Source organism: Cloeon dipterum, chromosome 4 (assembly GCF_949628265.1).
Source record: "Cloeon dipterum chromosome 4, ieCloDipt1.1, whole genome shotgun sequence".
Classification (NCBI taxonomy): Eukaryota; Metazoa; Arthropoda; class Insecta; order Ephemeroptera; family Baetidae; genus Cloeon; species Cloeon dipterum.
The window spans coordinates 3,172,177-3,193,726 of record NC_088789.1 but is presented as its reverse complement, the minus strand read 5'-3'; the positions used below and the strand labels follow the sequence as shown (position 1 = coordinate 3,193,726).

At 42.2% G+C, this 21,550-nt stretch overlaps 1 protein-coding gene across 1 annotated transcript; it reads right to left on the bottom strand.

Annotated features, from left to right (window-relative positions):
• Positions 1-516: 516 nt before the first annotated feature.
• On the bottom strand, positions 517-20,746 carry LOC135942958 (uncharacterized). Its single transcript, XM_065489319.1, has 10 exons — positions 20,593-20,746; positions 9,103-9,312; positions 7,064-7,153; positions 6,826-7,008; positions 5,903-6,142; positions 5,777-5,844; positions 4,995-5,725; positions 4,782-4,939; positions 3,932-4,300; positions 517-2,239 (listed from the first exon to the last, which is right to left on the bottom strand). Exons 1-10 carry the CDS (start codon positions 20,669-20,671, stop codon positions 1,833-1,835), a joined length of 2,535 nt encoding a protein of 844 aa, XP_065345391.1. The 5' UTR covers positions 20,672-20,746; the 3' UTR covers positions 517-1,832.
• Positions 20,747-21,550: the final 804 nt, after the last annotated feature.

Genomic DNA, 21,550 nt, shown 5'->3' with positions numbered 1-21,550 from the left:
TTCGGAAACTAAATGTCGGTAATAATGTTTTAAATCTGATTTTCAACGAGATATTTATTTTTGTTTGTTACTCCCTTACCTGTGAGATATATGGCTGCGAAGATTCATTTTTTTTGTGGAGCATCGGTGGAAACGATGAAAATATTTCTTTCAAAATGCCGAAAGTCGTTATCTTAAATTTGATACCCAAAGGTGCTTGTAGCCGTGGCCATTAGAGAAAATGCTGGTCGTTGTTCAGTCCCCTACGATGGAATGTAATTTTCTGCAGAAGGCAGAAACATTTGTTATCAGCAAGTAGTCGTTATTGTCACATTTTTTCTTGTTGCCAACGGACCCTCTTCTACCTCGGAGCACAAATATGCTTTTGATAGCGTTTCTGGAGCGTCCAATTCTTGCGAATTCTTGTGCAGACGCGGCGTGAAAAAAAATTACGAGAGCATCGTACGCAGAGTTTCCATGCAGCCTCGTAAAAAAGGCAGCGAGGAGCTACGCCATTGGAATATTAAACGAGAAAAATGAGGTTTATTTTTTATTCCGCTACTCGTTAAAAGCAATTTCCACAGTTTTTCTTTATTATTGCACACACCCACACATTTCACATTATTATTCCTGCTCGGAATCGAGTGAGAAAGGGAGGAAAAGAACGACGAGAATAAAAGTGAGGAAGAGGCGTGTGCGCGCTGCTGCTGTGTGCAATAAAAATAATCCCCATTCACACAAAGTATGAAAATGTATGGCTACAATATTAAAACACGTTTCCTTACTTTCTACTAAAATGCGGCTGGATTTGTTAGTGTGTACGTGAAAGAGACGAATGGAGTAGAGCGTCGTAAAATGCAGCAGCCGATAAACATTTTCGGCACTTTACTACACTCTCTACAAGGGGGCAAAGTGGCAAGTAATTTCCACACAGTGTTTGTATTGGACTTGGGGTTATTGATTTTGCTTACAAAGGGAAGAGAAAGATAGGATTGTGCATCTTGCAGGCAGAAAATAATGTCGCTTGTCAGTCGAACAGAAAGTCATCAATTTGAAAAATATCAGCAACTGAAGGTGCTAAATAGTGTTAAAGAGATATTTCTAATTTTTTCAGTAGTTTTGGTAGCAAGTCACTAGTCGTCTTTGTCTTATCGTGGTAATTCAATCACAATTTGCTTTTTAAAACGTCTTGATTCTCGTTTCTGGATAGAGTCACACGAACTTTTGTCTTTGATTGGAATGCACAATCTTCCGTAACACAAAAGAAATTAAAATAACAAGGAATTCTACAAATGCTGAGCCTCTTTGTAGCTTATGAACTAACATAAAATTTGTGTGGAGTACCAAAATCAATATGGTCATACTGTTGAAGAGAGTAACAAAATTCGAGAGCGCTACGAACCAATTTGTCCTTATCAGGTACAACATAAATCTATAAAATCGAAATGCCAATGCACGGAGCTGGAAAATGCTATCCCTATTAATTTCAATTTTGTGTTGTTCCCCCGAATTGAGCTACCCTTCCATGATACTGGCCGTCAAAACGAAATTTTGGCGGAGAATTGATTAAAAAAGCTGCTGGACGAATTTCTCGTTTGAGATCGTTTCGAATATTTGATGCGAGCACAAGCGAGATGTTGCGCGAAGAGGCGCCCGCCGTGAATAATACATAGTGGCGAGAATTCCCAGAAAACAGCGCGGCATCACTCGTTCCCTAGCGTTTATGATCGATTTTGGCTATGAACGCGCGGCGCTGGCTCTGCCTGCTTCTGCAGGCGGCAAAAGAAAAATACATAGAGAGTGGGAGCATATGAAAATTCGCATGACACGGTTTGATTGATTGACGGGGGTGCTCAGCAGTAAAGGGGTTGGCATTCGACGCCCAGCTCGGTGCACTTGCACTCGCGGCATTGATCCGACAGCTCCGAAATGATCCTGTCCACCCGGTACATGCGGCCGTAGATGTTGCAGCCGGCCACCCTGAATCCGGTGCCGATCGCGTTGGCCGCCGCACCCACAGGGGCCGGCTTCGGCCGCGACACCCGCGGCGGCGACGGCCTGCTGACTGGCGCAGCGGCAGGAGGCTTGTGCGATCCGCCGCCGCCGCCACCGCCGAAGGAGGAGGACGCGGACGCCGGCGGGTCGAACAGGAATTTGAACACGCTGTCGAACGACAGCTCGTCCTTGGCAATCTTGCTCTCCACCGGCAGGTTGCTGCTCTCGGTCGTGTCCACCCGCTTCTGCATGTCCACGTCGTTTCCTGAAGGAGAGAAACAATTTCAAATTTTATTATTATAGATTTTAATTTTCTTGAACACTAAAAATGATTATTAGAAACGAACAGGAAGTTGCCGCACTAGCCGGCAAAATTTGGGTCACGTGGGCTGCCGCCAGCCGCCGTGAATCTGGTTAAGCCGCCGGTGAAAAGAGGTCAAAAATTAAAAAGTTTTGGGGAAAAAATTGTCTTACGGCCCTTTGGGCAGCTAAGCACTGTCAAACTTTACATTAAAAAGATTGTCAGCTGCGCCAGCCGCCGAGAAAAATGGACAGTCGCCACTGCCGGGCAAAAAAATCGGCTAAGCCATCACCTCAAATCTCGCGGCTGAAGCCTCAAGATAATATTAACTATAAACGTAGTCCTATTGAAAAATTTTAATTTAAAAATACTGATTTCTCGATTTAAAATTCATCACTACTAAATTAGATTCCACCAGTCATTCGACTTATCTAACTCTCATAATTTTCCCCACATCCCTTTGTCATATATGTGTGAAAGTTCAGGGGTGGATCGGAGCGTGATATTGGTCTTTTAAATCTTGACTACCTCGTTGGAAGCACTTCTTGATTCCAAGACCTCATTAGAAACGTTTTGTATATGGGCAAGAACAGGCCGGAAAGCATTAAGAAGCCCATAGGCGCAGCTAATTACGCTTTTGAAGTGGAATTTAAGGCGGTGGCGGCCATTCAGTTGCGGCGCGCGTTATACTAAACAAATATTTGAACGGAAAGTCTTTTGATCCGCTGCGTGATTTAGTCGCGGCAAAGTGCACAAGCGAGCGCGGAGAGTTTCCTTATTAAAATTTCATCCCGCAACCCGAAATGCGCCGGCATTTTAATTGGTTAAGCCCGCGCGCGCAACTCAATGCCCGGGCACGCTGCATTTTTATTTCGGGCTCCACATCAAAGCAGCGGAGCGGCATGAAATACGCCTTTAATCTTGCGCTTTTGACCCGTGCGCTCCGATAGCGCGGCAGCCGGATTCAAGTGTAGTAAGAGAAGAGTGCCTGCGAGTTGGGAAGATAGGCCACACTCTAGACCGTCGAGCAGAGCAAGTTGTATACATCTGTTCGACTTGGCAGCTGCTCTCGCCGGCTGTTTTTCGCAAATGGACTGCTTTTTAAAATAAAGTACCAAGTTGGCTCTGACAACTTCGTTTCATAGAGCTTTTAGTGGTTTTCGCAGAGCAAATAATATCATCCCTCGACTTTCACAGATAAGAGTGGCTTCCATTCTTAAGTCTTAAAGATTATTTCCAGAAGGTTGTTTGTTAAAAAAATTAGCACATGCTTTCTCATTTTAGTCTAAGCTCTGGAATGCGTTTCGGAGCTCCAAGCTCAACCTTGGGTGTTATTTAGCGCCCGAGTAGCGAATAGCGAATAGAATTTAAGATAAGGAAATCGGCAAACTTATAAAATCTCATTTCAAGCTTGCAACTTCGAAATTCCTCTCCTGCTTGAAGGCAATGGAATAACGTACAAATTAATTTATTAAATGTGTATGAGGGCAGCAGAAAAAACTTTCCGCAAGCTTTAGAGAAGTTTGAAAAACAGATTAGGACCTTTTATGGCACTCCTGATAACTAATTACTCTAAACTCGTTAGTTCTAAAGTTTTTAACAAACCGGAGACCATCATGGCAGAAAAAATAGATCTTTTAAATAATAATCACTCGCCTCTGATCAGTTTCATGCACTCTAGCTCCTCGTGGCAGAGAACGGTTCCGTGGTCGCACTTGCAGACCTCACAGGGGCCTGGGGGCGCCAGCAAGTCACCGTGCTTCACCTGGCGGCCGTCAGGGGAGGTGCACGGCATCGGTCCCGTGTTCAGGGCAACCCTGATGTGCGATGCCAGGGGCACGTCCTTGGTCGTGGAGACGATCGCCTCGGCCGTGTGCGAGTCCAGATCAATGTCGGGCATTGAGGTCGTGATGGAAATCAGCTGCGGAGGCATCGACGTCAGGATTTCGTTGGGATTTGGACTGGTGCGCACGGCGGCGGTCGGGTTTTCGCCCGTCAGTAGTGGCTGCCGAGGGAGAAACCCGCCTGCGAAGTTTTTTTGTCAGTTTTGACAATCGATATATCGCATTTTTTAAATATACAGGTTTGGGAATTTTAGACATGTTGCATTGCTAGATTTGACACATTGCTTGCAAAAATTGATCTCTGTCATAGTATTAAAAATAACGAAACATCAAGATCAAGCACGAATCGTAAACCAACAAAAATTAAAATATTTATTAAAGTTTTTCACTCCAAATTTTAATTTGTAATTTTAGCAAATATACAATAGAGTTTAAATTAAACCCAACGTATATTTTAAGTTTAACTTGTATCGTTTCCTTGATTGTGATAAGAACAATTTTAACTCTGTCTCAATTTGATCTCGTCTGTTGTACACTTTTAGTGTTTAACAAAGTTTTCATTCATATTTTAAGTTTAGTATATTGAGTGACTTAAATTTTACGAGATGCTTGGTTTTCAAGACTCATTTTATGCGCGTGTACGCGCCGGATTTATGGCTTACCCACGAATGATAAAGGTGGAGAGAATCGCTTGAGAGGAATTGCTCCCACGACGGGCTTTCCTGATCCGCCAAACTGCGTGCTCGACTCATTCGCGCTGAACTCTGTCGGGTCCTCTTTCTTCTCGACTAACGCGTCTTCGGGCAGGAAGGGAATCATTCTGCAAGATTAACACACTCAGATAAAATCGCGAGACTGCGGCCGTGGCTGCTCACGTGATGTTCGGCAGGGACGGAGGCAGTGCTTCCCCGTACTCGTTCTCCACGGTCACGTCCTCCGAATTTTGAGCGTTTATCAGGGCCTCGATGATGGGCGGCAGGGTGCTTTTCACGGTGGTCGTGGTCGACGATGCCGCCTCCTTGTGCATCATTTCCAACAACTCCATGGTCGTCTCGTCGAGCTCGTCGAGGACGTCCACCCTGTCGCTTAACACGGGCTTGGCGGTGGTCAGGATGGACGTCTTCGCCGATTCTGTCGTTGTTGGGGTCGCAGGCGCAGGTGTTGTGGTTGTCGTCGTCGCTGTTGACGACGTGGTCGACTCTGGGCCAGGTCGTCTCACCAAAATTTCGATTTCGTAAGGCTCCTGAACGGTGGTCATTTCCAGGGGTTCATTAGTGGTCGTTTCGTAACCCTCCGTGGTCACGTCAATGTCCATTCGAGACTCCATCGAAACCTGCTCTTTGACCGTAGTGGTCGGCGGAATTGTTGTGGACGTTGTGGATTTTGGCACTTCTGGAGTTTTTGTACTGGTCGTAGGTTTCCGTGTCGTCAATATTTCTGCTTCCCTCAGCAGGAGCTCGGCACTCTCGCTCTCGATGCGTCTCAGAATTTCAAACGGTGCCGTTTTCATGGTTGTAGAGTCTGCGGTTTCGTTTTCTGTTATTTCTCTGTGCTTCCTCAGGTCGACCGCATTCAGCGAGTTCAGGCTTCTAACTCCATCAGAGAGCTACAAAAGGAGATCGAATTTAATTGAAATACAATTCGGTCGACGGCTTACTTGGAGGAATATCGACGACGGGTCCCCCGTGCTCCTTTCTTGTATCATGGGCTCGGTCATTATTTTGCCTGCGTGTCGAGATTAATAAAATCACATTTCTAACACTCAAGTATAAATAGAACTCACTGCAATTGTACTGCACGGGGCAGCACTTTCCGTCTTCAAAGACGGGCTCGCACCCTAAAAGGGGCCGCGCGCACTCCAACGTGACGCAACGAACCACTCCGCGGAGGCAGTAGCAGTGCTCGCAACTCTTGGCCGTCGACCGCACCTTGCTGCCTTCTTTGTGGTGATTGCCATCCACGACGCAGCCGCTCGTCTTTGGCGGAGTGGCGGTCGTTGAAACACCGAGTGCGTGGTTTGGGGCTGCAAAATTCGATGTTTAAAATTGTAAAACGTCAAATTAATGGCATTTTTGAGGCTTCAAATAAATTAAAAGTGTTTATAGATAGCAAAAATTGAAGCTGTTTGATTTACTTGAGTAATAAGGGTTTATTTTGCATTTGATTTAAATGGAGCTGTGACAGGCATGTCTCTTTTGCGGAAAAGACCAGTTTCTAATTATGCAAGGATAAATTTTTTTCGACTTCAAATTTTTAGTCGAATTTGTTCATGCAGATTTTGATTGCTTTTGAGATAAAATTATTGATAGTACTTGAGAATCTCGATAATTTCATTTTGTCGAACGTCATTAAATTTATACACAATTCTTAAAAAGTTGATTAAAAGTAAAGAACAAATAAAATAGAAAAATAAAAAAGATAACAATTTCACACTGAAAAATTGTCGTTCACAGAGTGGTATAAACCATTTCAACTCAACATTTAAGAACTTTTTCCTGTACTGAAAGTTTTAACGTTTAAAAATTGCGTGACTCGAGCTCATTTGGTACCTTAAAATTAATTGGATGTACAGAAATACTCTCGACTATCTTAAATTAACCATCGCAAGGTTAAACAATCTTATCATTTAAAACGATCCTTTAATTTATAAAATTGAAGTCTAAAGATTGCATTAAAAAAAACCTAAACCGGGAAAATTTGTCTTACAGCAGTCGTAACTGACGGGGCAGCAGGTGAGCGGGATGTATTTGGCAGTGCATTCTTTGAGGGGCATCTCGCACTGCGGCTTGACACACTGCTGCTTTCCACGCACGCAGTAGCAATATTCGCACAGAGTCGAGGAGCCCATTGCCGATCCCTCGGCGTATCGGGTCCCATTTTCGACGCAGCCTGCAACGATTCGTTTGCGTGATGCAAATCCTGCGTTGATAAGTCGTGTACGTACCTTTGTTTTCGGCTGGCAGCTCCAAAGCCCCCAAATCCACGGATCCGTCTCGCCTTTCGATCTGCGGGACGGCCTCTGCGCCATGCGACTCTGCACACACGGATTTAGGATTTAGTATACACTCGCTGGCCAAATGGCTATTGATTTTGCTCTACGCTAATATATCGCGGCGGCGAGTGACAAGACGCAACCCTACGATTTTCACGAGAAAACCGAGAGGAGCGAGCGAGATAAAATATTGTTTCACGAAAACTCGTTTTTTAGCTTAGTAAACCGCGCCGGTGTGGAGCGTCATAAATCACTCATTCTTGTCTGGTTTGACAGGCTATAGTGACGATAATGGATCTTGCAACAACTTCTCCGCGTGTTCTTCCAGGAATGCATCGTGTGAGCAATCTCGTTTTCGTAATTCCCCTGCGTCGATTTTGTTGCATTTCACTTGTAATTGCCGCTTCTTCGGAAACAAGCCAGCGATGTCCTCCGCATGCACAATTTAGTGCCGGCGGCGGCAGACCCTCCCTCTGCGAATGATGAATGGCGTCATCAAAGCGCCGAAAAACAAGCCAAAAATTAATGACACGAATAACGTCACTGCTCTGACTTTTGCCAATATCTGCCGCACGGCTGGTTCGTCGTTTGTTACAATTTGCCGGCGGAGCAACCATATTTTTTACAACAGAGCAGCGTGTCCGATGAAAAATATGGCTCTTGGCTGTGGTGCACCCGGTTTGTGATTTATCTGGCCGGCGGAAAAATGATTGTGTGCGGCCACCATCATCGTGTCATATCGTTAGAGAGCGAGCCAGCAACCACTCTCCGCACACAGAGATGATCTTTCTGCCAGACTGCCTGGCTCTCTCTCTCTCTCTCTCTCTCTCTCTCTCTCTCTCTCGCACAAACAGCAGTGACGGCAGAAGCCGTGTAGGTCGCACCGTCTGCGGCCTAGTTAATATGCCAATTACTCCGCCGGTTGATAATTCATCATAATGACACGTGGTGGATCGGGACAACCGGCGGCTGATTGATCAAATTCACAGGCGGCAGCTGCACTCGCATGGCCTGGCTGCCGCTAATTAATTAATGGATACCAGATCCAACTGCAACTGTTTGGCCTCTTCAGTTTTACACGGACGAGTCATGTTGCGGTATGCATCAAAGCCAATTTTTAAATGGAAAACTATCAATTGGTGCATCAAAAGCGAGGGAAGCAAACATTCAAAACTTGCTAGTTGTTGGTACCCGCCAACAAAACTAAATTAGTTGAAAATCGGTTAAATAAACTGGACAAATTATTAAAGACAATAAACGAAATTAGAAAACAATAAATAGAATCGATAACTTCCACCAAATCAAATAAACAGTAAATTTAAACTGACAAAAGGAACCGACTAATTTGAGTTTCATTCAATCTTATTATTAAGAAAGAACGAAAAAATGTAATAACTCTGTCAAAGGGGCACGCACTGGCAAAGCTGCAGTCTTTGGTCTGACCAAAAAATCCAATTTATCTCATGTCCTTCTTTTAATTTAATTTTTCTGGGAAATTGTTTAACACCGCGTTCATTTTATCTGAGCTCTTGTTCCCTTGGGAACTGACGAATGGCGTGTTTTTTACTTCCACGGAGTCACATATTGTATTGAATTTTCCGCTTGAATGGATCCATCACCGGGGCAGGGTTATTCAAGTGGCAAATATTGGCAGAAGACAATATATGTGAGAAGCTATACTCCAACACATTCCATTCCGCCTCTCGCAAAGCGATCTTCTCGAGTAGATAACATGAAAGACCTGCCCCTCGACTTGTACATACATATAATATGCGCTTTCATTGATTCAGAGCGAGCAGAGTCTGACTTTTCCAGCGCGCATTGAAACTGAACTTCTCGCTGTTTGCTCAGTGCTCAGTCAGTAATTTTCAAATGGCACTTGCCCTGATTTTGCTCTATTCACATTCAAGTCTAAAGCAAATTAAAGAAGTTCCCCGGTGGTACGGGCAATCGATACCGCTACAGCCTTAAATCCAAGTGAGTTTTATTACCGCAAACTAGTTTCTGGCAGCACTCGTCTCGCCGATGCACCAGCACGCATCCCTTCGGAGGCGGCACCGGCAGTTGGGGGCACACTTGGAGGCGGCACACGGGGGCCCCACCTCGGGCCCCGCAGACGCAGGAGAGGCACTTCTCTCCAGTGGGCACGTTGCTGCCCGCTTCGTAGGTTTTCCCTTCGTAGTGGCACTGTTCACCAGACACTGCGAGCAAAAAAGAAAATTTTGTTAGTAACGGTTCATCCAAGCATGACATCCACTAAAATGTTGGCAAATTTTTTTGTGTGCGATTATTTTGGAAATTTGTACGCTTTTTAACTCGAAAATCAATTTTTCTAAATTGGTTTTAATCGGTACGTTGAAGTCGATTTGGTTTAGACCTAGATGAGAATTATTATATTGTAACACATAATAAATTATTTATTGCAAGTTTAAACAGTTTAGGAATGCCTAAGTTCTAAAGATATATAATATATTATACTGTGTATTGCTCATGTTAACTATTCACATGCATATTTTATATGAAATCCATGAACAATGGCACAAATGGCAAGCAGTACCTGCATAAACGCCCGAGGCAAAAAAAATTATTCGTCGTTGTCACGTGCCGTTAGTTAATATTGAATTGGTTTCACTGACCATATTTGTATTTATATTTTATCAAAATTTTGAATTTGAAACATCTAAAGAGAAAAATAAATTTTACTTTTCTAATTTTAAAAATATGGTTAATTATAGACGTCAAAAAACAATGTTTGGCAAGGAACTCTCCTGGCAAGCACTTTGGAGCGGCTTCCTATTGTTAGCTAATTGATACTAATTAATTTCTTGGCACCTTCTGATGGCCATTGGTGCCACCTAAATAGCTCGAAATTGCATTATTCACGCTCATTTTATGTTCTAACGAAGCAGTATTGTAACGATTAGAAGCGATCGTCGGATGTATTTAATCAACTGTGATAAGCTCATTGCATTTTGCCATTTTATGAACTGTGATAAAAATGCATTAAGTGAAGCCACCAAAATCGAATTATATCCATTTATTTAAAAATCAACCGTCAAATATTCACATTTCCTCTGTAGTTGTTGAAAAAACACATCTATATTTGTAAAGCACCTGTTTTTTCCTGTAAATCGATTAGTTTGAAAATTATTGTTAAAAATTGCACTACCCTTTCTGGCCTTTGTTTAATATTTTACAGTTTAAGCCATCCACAGATTTTGATTAAACTTTGATGAAAAAATTACGACAACAGTGATGTTAGACGTTTGTTGTTTGATTGAAAAAAGGGAGTTTACTACTTTTTTATTTGAGCCAATATTTACTATAATGTCCAATAAAAGTTGGCGTAAAGCGTAACAATCGCAAACACCTGGCGCTGAGATTTATTTCGGTCCGTGATGACAGGTGGAGTGATGTTTATGATGTGCTGTTTTTGTGTGTGTGTGCTCCAGTATATATCTGAACAGAGCAGACGTCATAACGCCGATCACCATACTGCAATTTCCGTTGCGAGATGGGGAGTTATTAAAAATCAGCGAGGCTTGCTGCAAATCCGCTGCCGCCTCGAGCGAAGGACAAAAGTACCATCTCGAGCGCGGCAAATGAAAAACGAAAGGTTTGGGACTGGCACTCGCAAAAAGCGGAGGAAAAACGCCACGGCCTGTCGCGTCATTTGATTCCCTTACAATATTTGCTGGTTCAGCGCGCATTTTCGCTTTCGCCCCTTAATTTGCACGCGTGGAGCGCGGCGAAGCACCTTTGAGGGCCTCTGCGCATTGTGCCTGCTCTTGCTGGCGATTTATATATTTTTTATTTTCATATAATTAAAGTTCAACGAATCCGACAGCAGCAGAAGCAGGAGCAGTCGCGTCTGCTGGAAATAAAAATTCGCTTTGGCGCGGACATGTGGATTAATTGCCTAGAATTTTTGGCCGGGCACATTTTTATGTCCGGCGCGCGGCATTCCGCGATTTCATTGATATTTTCCCACGGCACGCGGGATTATGAATGAGAGCCGCGAGCATAATTTGGTATGTCTGCAAAGAAGTTCTCGCTCTTGCACGGACGAGCTGCTGCTGCTGCTCGTTCTCTCTCTCTCTCTCTCTCTCTCTCTCCTCCGCCGATCGCACAGGTGTGTGTTGGTTATTAGAGATCTTTCCCAGCAGCAGCAGCAGCGGCGGCGGCGGCGGCAGCAGCTCGTTTTCGCTCGCCCCCTTTGCCCGCTGACAAATCTGTTGTGTTTGGCACAAAAAGCTGCTGAAATAAATCAAGTCTGCCAGACGATTCGGCTCCGAGCCCGTAAAATTCAAATTAAGAGAGCGCATGCCTCTGATGACGCAAGGGAGTTAACATATTTTCTAGACTACGTGCCGTCTCTTGAGCAACAATTATCGCGGGGATATGTACTTTTTTACACATGTCTGGCAGATATTGCTAAAAGGGACGTCTGCCGCGCCGATTTTGCGGCACAATCACCTGACAGGCTCGTACCGAGATAAAGATTAAAAGCCGCGAATCCAGTTGCATCAGTGACACGACATTTTCCGCGCCGAAATTAATGTATCCTGCCTAAAAACAGTTCAATCCGATGGAAAGAAAAATTAAAAACACTAATTTTGATTTGCAGTCAAACAAAAAATTATTTCAAACTATTAAATCACCCCATGCAAGATTGAGCAAAAGAGCAGACATTAAATATCAGTCACAGTTTCCACACAAATGGTCAATTTAGGCAATTTGTGGAGTTAATGTTGTGCATGCGAAATCTCGTTTTACAGTCGTTGACTCAGCTTATTATCGTTTAAGAGCCCGTCATCTCCATTTGCATGCTAGATTTGCGTTTAAATCCAATTGCCACAGTTAGTAAAATGTTAACGAATTAATTATTTGATACTTATGCTAGTTAACGTTCGGTTAAATAATGATAATTTAATGCTAGTTAATCACTACTGCTTATATATTATGTCAGAGTGCTCTTAGCTGCTTTAAATTTGGAAATTCCAGCCATACATCCTTTGTATCATAAATTTAATATGAAATAGATATTAAATTTAATAATCCAATTAGTGAAAACTGGCTGCTCTATGCTGGTAGTTACCAAAGGGTTTAGCGTATGTATTTATTTAATAAATCTTGAAAATATGCGGCTGAAGTGCCACCACCATGCATGTCAAAAGAACGAATAAAAAATAAAACAAAAGCTTTACATTGCACAGCAGACGAAAGTGCCTTTTGTTCAAGTAAACTCATTGCGGGTTAAGTTTTTTACGCAGACGAATTTGCCAACAAGTGCATTACCGGGAAACGTGCGAAAAAAGAGCAGATGAGCACATCTGGAGGAGCGTGCTCGCCGAAACAGGTGTGTCGCCAGACTTTTCGTCGGAAGCTGCGTGCAAAAAGCCCGACTGCCACGCAGCACATGCTGTTGCCCATGATGTCTTCATTTGCACAATATTTTTTTCCTGCGGTCGAGAAATGTGTGCTGGTCAGTGGTGCCGATTAATTGTTTTTGCGGTAAGACCACATGGCAAAAATAAAATAACTTTGCAACAAGCTGAATGGTAAAATGTCAGCAATAGCTGCTTTAAATTGAGGCTTGATATGAAAGTTTTGGGTATATTTTTTAAATAGTTATTTAATTAAGACTGTTAAGATTTTTAAAACTTTGATAGTTTCGTTTAAAGTGCAAAAACCTGTTTGAGGCCTTACAAGAATTGTAAATTTGCCGATGACAAAAAATAAATAATTTACGTGTCAAATATAGTCTTCAGCCTATTAACTAATACAACGTTATAACTTGTAAGCAGATCTTTGACGTGCAATAAAATAAAGTAGATATGAGTGCCATTTAATTAAATCATGTCATAACATTTAATTTAAAAAAGAGAGTTACATTTGGACAAAGGCTAAAAGGTTCAAGGAAAATTTAGTAACAATTATTATTTTTGGTTAAAATGTTGATTTAAATATGACTTCATCTAAAAGATTTTATTTAATTTTCCCTTTTGTGTTGTTTAATCTTCTTGCTAACAATTAATTTATTTGTATTTTTCAAATTGATGAAATACGATAAACGAAGAGTCAGCAACTCAGCAGACGAGGAAAACCACAAGCACATTAGGTCGTCCTTTCTGGAAAGATGCAAAAACTAAAAAGCACCCAGCTAGCTGATAATCTGAAATAAGTATAGACATACTGTACACGCTGCTTTTGTAACGGACCCTGCCGCTCGATTCATTAATCGTGCATGGGAAAATCACTAGAATCAGGTTTTCTCTATGAGTGCACCCCTCGTGCGGTCTCGAAAACTCCTCCTCCAGCGCATGATCATTCCGAGAATGGAAACCAATTTCTGGACCGATTATGTACAAATAAAAGCTAAAAACACCACACATTCAAATCCGTGCGCCGCGCGCGGCTCGCTCGCATTGAGCATAATAAATCTAATCCTCCTCGAGCTTGATTTTCCTCTCTCCTGGCTCTGCTCGCACGTGAAAATACACCAGAGAAGAGGTGGAAGCGGCCGTGCGCCGAGATGATGCTTTTTATATTATTGAATAAGTTTATTGACCCTTTGGGTGATGGTGCCGGCCGGGGGATGCTGCCTCGATGCACATTTCTCATGCACTCGCGCTTGAACTCGCCGCCCATGGTCATTGCTCCGCTCATTTCTCTTTTAAAAATCCGACACTTTTGCAATGATTTTTCTAACGATGTGCAAAGTCATTTTCGCGGTGTGTGTGTGTCCGATTACCGAGCAGCAAGAAAGTTTGCTTCAGCAAATATTGACACAGTTGAAAAAACTTAATATGTGTTGAATTTTTGAACTATGTCTATAGAGGTTGGATTTAAATTTTCCAGTGAAAGGTTTATTAAAATAAATTGAAAATTCCATATTTTGGTCCAACCAAGACGAAAACATAAAGATTGTCGTCGAAATGCTGTTGTATACTCGTGTATATTTTACATTTTAGAGCCAAGCAGGCACTGCTCATGATTCGGGCAACAGTTGTGGCCGGAGATGAGTAAAATAAACATTTTGACAGCAAGGAACAGTCCATTTACATTAGCACTTCACAAAGCCTCTCCAAATTGTCTCTGCCCTTTTCCTTATGAAAAGGAATTCCCTGCAAGACCAGAAAAAAATGATATTTCTCTTCTATTAAATTTCTGAATCGTGACATTCACTTAATGTTAGTCCCAAATAACCAATGAAGCTCGCGAAGACAAAATAGCTAAATTGCTGGCCGTGTTGACCTTTGTAGGCCGCGAATGCAGACTCTTTCCCACATCATCTCCGCTGCTCTGCAGCTCGCTCGCCGTCAATACGTCAGCCACGAAAAATTGATAGCTTTTTATCCGCGGAGAAAGAAATGAGCTGTGTGTTTGTTCCATTCTGCGTTCGTGCATTACTTCGCCGACGTAGTATATTAAATTGCTTTTGACTCTCCGTTATCAGCGCGAGAACAGGATTTCCCGGCGCTGAGGTGCCAGAGGTTATTCCTTTGCACCTCCTCCGCGGCGGATTCGCGTCGTATTATGCATTCAAGAGGACAGCATCCTCCCGGATTGAAATCAATTATACACGCCCGATGCCGCCGAATTTATGACGACTTTTATTCCTGGATTCCAACATGCACGACGCACAGTTTGGGCAAATTGTTGAGCAATCAGCTATAAATTACTGCCAGCAGCAGCAGCAGCAGCAGCGGCGGCGTGGACCGCGAGAAAAAGGCGTTTTAAATTATTGGTCTTTTCATTCATGCCATAATACAACGCGAGAGAGCACTTTATTCATGCTGCCGCTCGCGTCGCACCGACAACAGCTTATCTCTCGGCTTATAATTTTCTTTTACAAAACGGCGGATTTCCAAGATGAATTAGCATTTTGCTTCGGGGAAATGAAACTCGAGCTCACTACCAGCAAAAATTATATGTTTTTGAGGTAAGGATATTTTGGATCAGGAAAAACAAGAGCTATATCCTGAATGTTGGGTTGCTTTTTGGCTCATAAAAAGGGTCTCCAAATTTTAAGAAAATCCATTTTACAAGTTTTTAATTTGCTAAGGATTCAGTTTATATGTATTTATCAGAAAATCGGCTCAAATGCTTGTTTGAGTTTTCAAATACCAACTCAAAATCGTGCTTTATTTACCTAGGAGAGCCTTTAATAAGATGTCCACCCTTCGTGACGAGATGGACCGATGCTAAATGCAAAATATGGCTAAGAGAAAAGAGTAATTTTGGGGACAAATTCTCGTTAAAATCCACTCAAAGTTAACTGAATCGGCCAATTGTTACTTTTAGCAATGTACTTTAAGGTTTATAAATTAAGGTTTTGCTCCAATTTAATTTTAGACATATTAAAAATGAAGTGGATAGCGTTGTAAATTGGCTGTCGATTAACTCATTGAGCTATTTTTGTATTTTAACTTAACAACAATTTCCTTCCACGACTATCAGACTATTTAGCATTATGGCAATTTTCTGGCAAAATTTATTTTATTCCCTTATTACCAAACAAATAATGCGACTCTCAAAACTCTCAATTTTGGCGCAATCTAACTGCTTATTCAGAAAAAATTCATTCAAGAGGTTTTCCTGAATCAATTCTAACTTCAAAACATTTCATCGTGGTATCATACAAATTCTCCTATCTCGGTTTTGCACGAAAGAATTTTTATTGGCAGATTGACAAATCTAGTAGCTGATATTTGCCGTTAATTGTCTACGTTTTACGATGTATAAAATGCGATTACGTGCGTGCGCTGCGCTAAAAGCCCCTTTGACAGCCACAAACTATTAGCGTTTTCACATTTTTGCCGAATAATACCGTTTCTGCGGTGTAGGAATGCGAAAACTGTGACCAAATTCGGCCGCGGCAAAGACCTTGACACCGGTTGCGTGAGAGGCTGTGGGACCTTTTAGGCGCCGGCCGCCGGCCATGTTAATTACTCCCTGCGCGTACTTTGGTATTTAGAGGAGTTTCCAGGAAGCTGGCCCGCAGCGAGTCCATGCAAATTAGCTCGTTCTCCAGCCCATTTGGCGAGCAACGATGATTGCAACGCCTATGCGTTGCGTGAAAATTGAGTTATAATTCAATTGAGCGAGCGCGCGTGCGGATTGCGGGCAAAATAATTTCCCTGGTCGGCGGCGAAAATAGCGGGCCGGGAGAGATTGCGGTTTTAAATTGTTTAATCCAGCTCTTTTCTCATGTTCAGCTGTAAAAACGCTTCTCCTGCCTCAATTTGAATTGCGCAATTTTTCTTTCATTATTAATATAACGCCTCTCCTGCAGCTGATTCCCGCTTTTGACAAAATCTCTGCCGTTATGCGGACGAGAGAAATGTAAAGAATATATATGTATAACACAATCCCGCGAGAGGCGGAAACGGCTCCACAATGCATTTAAACGTAAGCTTTGTTTGCAGAGAATTTTCTCCGTCACAATGAGGAGTAAATTAAATTTCTGATGTGGCGTGTCACCGCAACCGCGTGTTACAGGAGTGGATTCAAGCTGGCCGTTTATTCGGTTTATTTGCATCTAATTTAGGTTGGTCTCGTTGCAGCAGACCGTTTCACTTTCGAGCGTTTGCTTTCAATTTGCATCAATTCTCGCGCCGTAAAACCATTGTTCCCAAACCACAGACACTTTGTTCTAATATGAAGGATATAAATTAGTGTGATCCTTAAGATGTTATCTAATAAGAAAGCGAAATTTATGTGTTCCAAAAAGAATTACAAAAACCTATTCAAATTCGAGTGAAGTTCTTAAAGTACAAATTGTTTTTTCCCTTAAAAATCACCGGTTTTTCAATTGATTAAACAAACAAAATTATCTCCCTAATTTTTTTAATGAAAGGATATTTAGAAAAATGAGTAGATTTGCATTGAGAACGAAAACAAGGATTTTACAGTTGTTGTCGCGTCGCCTGAGCAGAACATTAGGAATTATTGAGAAACCGTACTCCCAAAATTTCCAAATGTATAGCAGATGACTTTTCCCTATATTTCATCAACTCGGAATAGCTTATTTACCCTGTATTTTTAAATTCCCATCATAATCATGGATCTAATCGATCTGGTATAATTGCATCACAATTGACTGCCGTCGTTTCTGTTTCTGCAAACTTTTACTCATTATGCAGGAATGTTTGATTTCGATTCAAACGCATCGTCTTCACACTTGGTGAGAATTTCTCACTTTGGCACGAGTTCCAGGCAGTGCGGGAGTGTCATTTCATTTATTACACTTCATCAATATTCATTACGTGCGCTCATATTCTCGCGTGTCAAGGAGAGCAGCTTTTCATGCACTTTATCATAAACATTTTAACGTCTTCCCGGCCGTAAAGCCGAAGATGTTTGTATATGAAGTTAAATGGTTCTCGGCGTCGGACGCACAGAGAGAATCTGTGCGAATTGAGTTGGCCTTGAAAAGCTTAAATCTTTTTCAAGCTTGTTTTTCCTGAAAAGAGCAGAAAAGGCTGCGCCAAGAGAGCTGCGACGCAAAAGAATTGCTGCGAAAAACAATCCAAATACACAAAAGATTCAAATAATCTACTTGTTAAGTCGTTTTTGTTGATCGCATACATAGTAAAAGCAAAAAGTCGAACAAGCAGGTCAATCGGTGCTGCCCACATAATGGACCATCTCCATGGAGTATGACGTTCCGACTGGTGCACGTCTCGTGATACTTTTGCATTATTTACCGTCGGCTGGCAGCAAATTTGAGTGCATTCGAGTAAAAAGTGCAATTCGTGCGCAAAACCACGTGCTGTAAAATTGGCCCAATTCTGCCGCGCAGTGCCAGTGTTGCGCTCAAGAGGGTCCTTTGTCGATTCTCTCGCAACAAAAAGATCTGCGTATTGAAGTCGGCCCTGGGAGGCCCCATTGCTACACTCGCTAAACATCTTCATTCGCGTCAATTCGAATGCATAATAAATCGGTATAGTAGAACAAAGCAATTTGGCTCAAGTTCGTTTAGAATGGGAGCATTACTTTTTACTTTAACTGTTTTAATGTGCCATTGAGGATCAATTTTTTTAGGCATGGTCTTTTATTTAGCTAACAAAATGCCTACTAAATTAACCACTTTACTGCGGATGCTGGAAATGTCAAAATAATAATACTTAATGGAAGGATGTCGTTGAAAAAATTAAATGACATTCAATGAAACCAAAAATATTTTATTGCGGATCAGCAGAGTAACTGTGCCCTATAAATCTTTCACCATTATTAGCAGTTATTAAGGTTTGACAGGAATTGAATGTTCCGTTTTGTAATTAAATATTGACCTTCGAATTTATGCACTTATGATTAAAAAAAGGAAAATTTAATAACGATTGTACAGGTAATTTCTGTGGCGAGATTAATAATTCAATTCAATTAATTAAAATTTAATTCTCATCATTCTAAAATTTCTGATTTTTCAAACGGAATAGGTACTGAAAAATTCCATTGAAAATATAAAACAAGGAATGAAAACTATTTAATCGGGAAAATGCTGAGGCCTTTTTAGTTCTTGCGAAAGAAAGATAAAAACGCTTACAGGTTTACTTTCCTCTCTCACAGTTCATCCGCGAGTGCATCGCTGCACTCGCTTGGTGCACTCGAAAGAAAATCAACGCTGGCCAATGCTGTTGCATCGGACAAAAACGCACGCGAAGAATGCTATAAACACTATCATTAAGGTTTGCCGGTTGATTGTTTTCCAGCAGTTGAAGCCGGCTTGACTTGATAAATAGTCATTTAGAGTAATTATCCGTGGGATATTTTTCCTGTTTCTTCCCCAGCAGTTCCTTTTGCAGTTATAAATGTGTGTCTCCTCTTTTGTTTGTTTTCTCACTGCACAGTGTCTCTCAAGCTCAAACACGCGGCCCTCAAACAATCTTTGTCTCGACTCAGAGACCAACCTGACGAGCGGATTTTAATTTTTTTATTACAATCGCATTTATTCACCTGAACTTTTTTCTAAAGAAATCCTTATCACGGTAGTTTTAAGTTTAAAGCCCTCAACGACAGAATGAAAAAAACTGCCTCTGCACTATTGCATTTCCTTCGTGGAGTATTTTTGACAAATCACGTGCCATCTTTTTGCACACTTAGCTCAACGAGAGTGACTTGAATTTAGAGGAGAGGCATTTCCGGTCGAGGGAATCCTTCCAAACGGCCCGGGGCCTGGCCAGGGTAGCTCTCGCGCTAAAATTACGTTGCGAGAATGCGAGCAGGCTGCGCGCACTTTTCTCACAATCAACAGGAGGCTTGGATTCTCGAGAATCGGCGGAGACTTCAACGCTCGAATACGTATTACGCGCAGTGTGAGGCAGCAACAAAGTGAACAAAGCAAAGCGACACGGCCGCTCGCTGGCAGACCACTTGTTTCCATGCCATCAATCAAGAGACGCGTTATATGTGTCATTAATCATCACATGCGGTGCACACAGAAACGCGCACATCTTACTTGGTGGCAGCATTTATTTGTCTCTTAATATCGCACGCCGCGAATTGGAGCGTTAGAAACCTGTTTGTTTGGACGTCCATCACAACAGCTGCCGCCTGCAGACTCAAGCATTACTACTAACGTGATTCGATCACAATGTATCACTGACGTTCGCACCGGCTCGTTTTTTCCTAAACAGTGTGCAGCCGAGGAACATTTTAGTTTCCAAAAATTTTAATTGTGGTGAATCAAGACACTTCCATAACCAGAGATGCTATAAAATTTTGCAATTAAAACAGTAATCTTCCTAGCAGGAATAAAACCACCTTTTTTATTTTTGTGCCCTGTTCCTCAGAAACAAATTATTTTAATTTGAATTTATTTGCACCGGTGTAATCATCTTCAAATGCAAGTCACAACACGTCTCGTTGTTTTTACAAAAAAACGCTACGAACGCTTAAGCTGTCAGTGAATGGTGTTTGCAAAAAAATCAGCGACTTTTTCCTCAAAGAGTCAATCTGCAGGCTGTTTTTTATTCAATTCACACGACTTCAACCATGCTGGACAATGCACTCGGACGATAATTAACCCGTTCATTCAGCCTGACGGCGAGTCGATGCCTCTCGCGTGCTCTAGGCCCGGCTGCGAATTACATAATTTACACGCACGCACGCGATGCGTTTTCTCGGGTGAAAGTATCGGAGAGTGTGCGTGAAACAGAGCTTAGGTGTTCATGAACTTGGCTGCATTCTGCGGTTGCCGGCGAATAATATTTCACACTTGAGTTGACTGCGTAAAAAGTTCTATGAGAAGGAAAAACGCCTATCATTGAGAGTGCACTGACTCAAAGGTCGTGCAACTGCAGCAGCAGGAACGATTGATCGAGATTTCTTTTAACCTTGCTTTTTCAGCGGAAATTCTTTTGCCTGTAATAACATTCAATAATAATTGTTCACATTAAGTCGTAAAAAATAGCGAAGGTCAGGAGAACTTCATTTCGGAGAAAACCCTTATAAATAAAATTAAAAAGTTCTCAAACCTTGGACGAGGGTGGCGGCGAGGGTGAGTAGCAACAGGGGCGTCATCGTGGAGGCGGTGCGGAGGCGGAGAGGTGGCATGGCTCCGGCCAAAGCAGCTCTGGCGGCCTGCAGGCTGCTGCTGAGAGGAACAGAAACTGAAGAAGGAATGAATATTCCTGCGAGTGCAACTCACTCACCTGCTTCTTCTTCTTCTTCGTCGCCGTCGCTGCCCCCACCACGTGGCCACGGATCATTATACGCATATATTCATATTGGGCAGCCTAGCCCCCATGGGCCGGCACTCTAGGCCATCCACCCAAATCTCACGCACGCACACACTCTTGCACCTGCCCCGCGCGACGACTCATTAATTCGTTTGGTTTTATAAATCAGGTCTCAGGAAGGTGATTTTTTTTTCATTTTGCTCAGCGGGCGTGCCACGCGTGGCTGGCTTCGATTGACAGGTTGAAGTCTAGCTGCTTCTCTCGAGTTTTAGACCTATATGATGGAGCGACTTTCTTGCTTGGTAAAAAAATGGTGTTCAAATTGAATTTGGCCAGTTTGCCAGCACCTGAAAAATTCTTCATAGTTCTTCTCAACAAGTTGATTTGTCTCATACATCAACATAATTTTTTTTAATACTAAAACTCCTTTTACCTATGCCATTTTTTTAAAAAATATATGGGCAAGTAGGGGTTAAAAAGCTGTCCTGTTTGCTCATAAAAATATTGAAGCCCAAAATAAATGGAGACTCTCATTTATTTAACTTTTTCCGATATCCAAATTATTCACTCTATCAGTCATGCATAAACTACATGCTCCCTTTTTTCAATATAAATTAGAATCAGCTTCCTTGATGTGTAGCGAGTTGTTTATTTTCCCAAATTTCCACACGAATATCCTGCTCTTCTAGTTTTGGCTACTGGTTTCAGCCATTTGCAGCCCAAATTCATGAGTTTCCCTTCCCTACTGACGTCT

Bases quoted from the DNA above. Each gene is read 5' to 3' on its own strand.
- LOC135942958 (XM_065489319.1), bottom strand. From the start codon at position 20,671: ATGCCACCTCTCCGCCTCCGCACCGCCTCCACGATGACGCCCCTGTTG. The intron at 9,313-20,592 runs GTTTGAGAACTT...TTTTGCTCGCAG, and splicing joins CGCCGCCACCCTCGTCCAAG to TGTCTGGTGAACAGTGCCAC. The intron at 5,726-5,776 runs GTAAGCCGTCGA...CTCCTTTTGTAG, and splicing joins CGTCGTCGATATTCCTCCAA to CTCTCTGATGGAGTTAGAAG.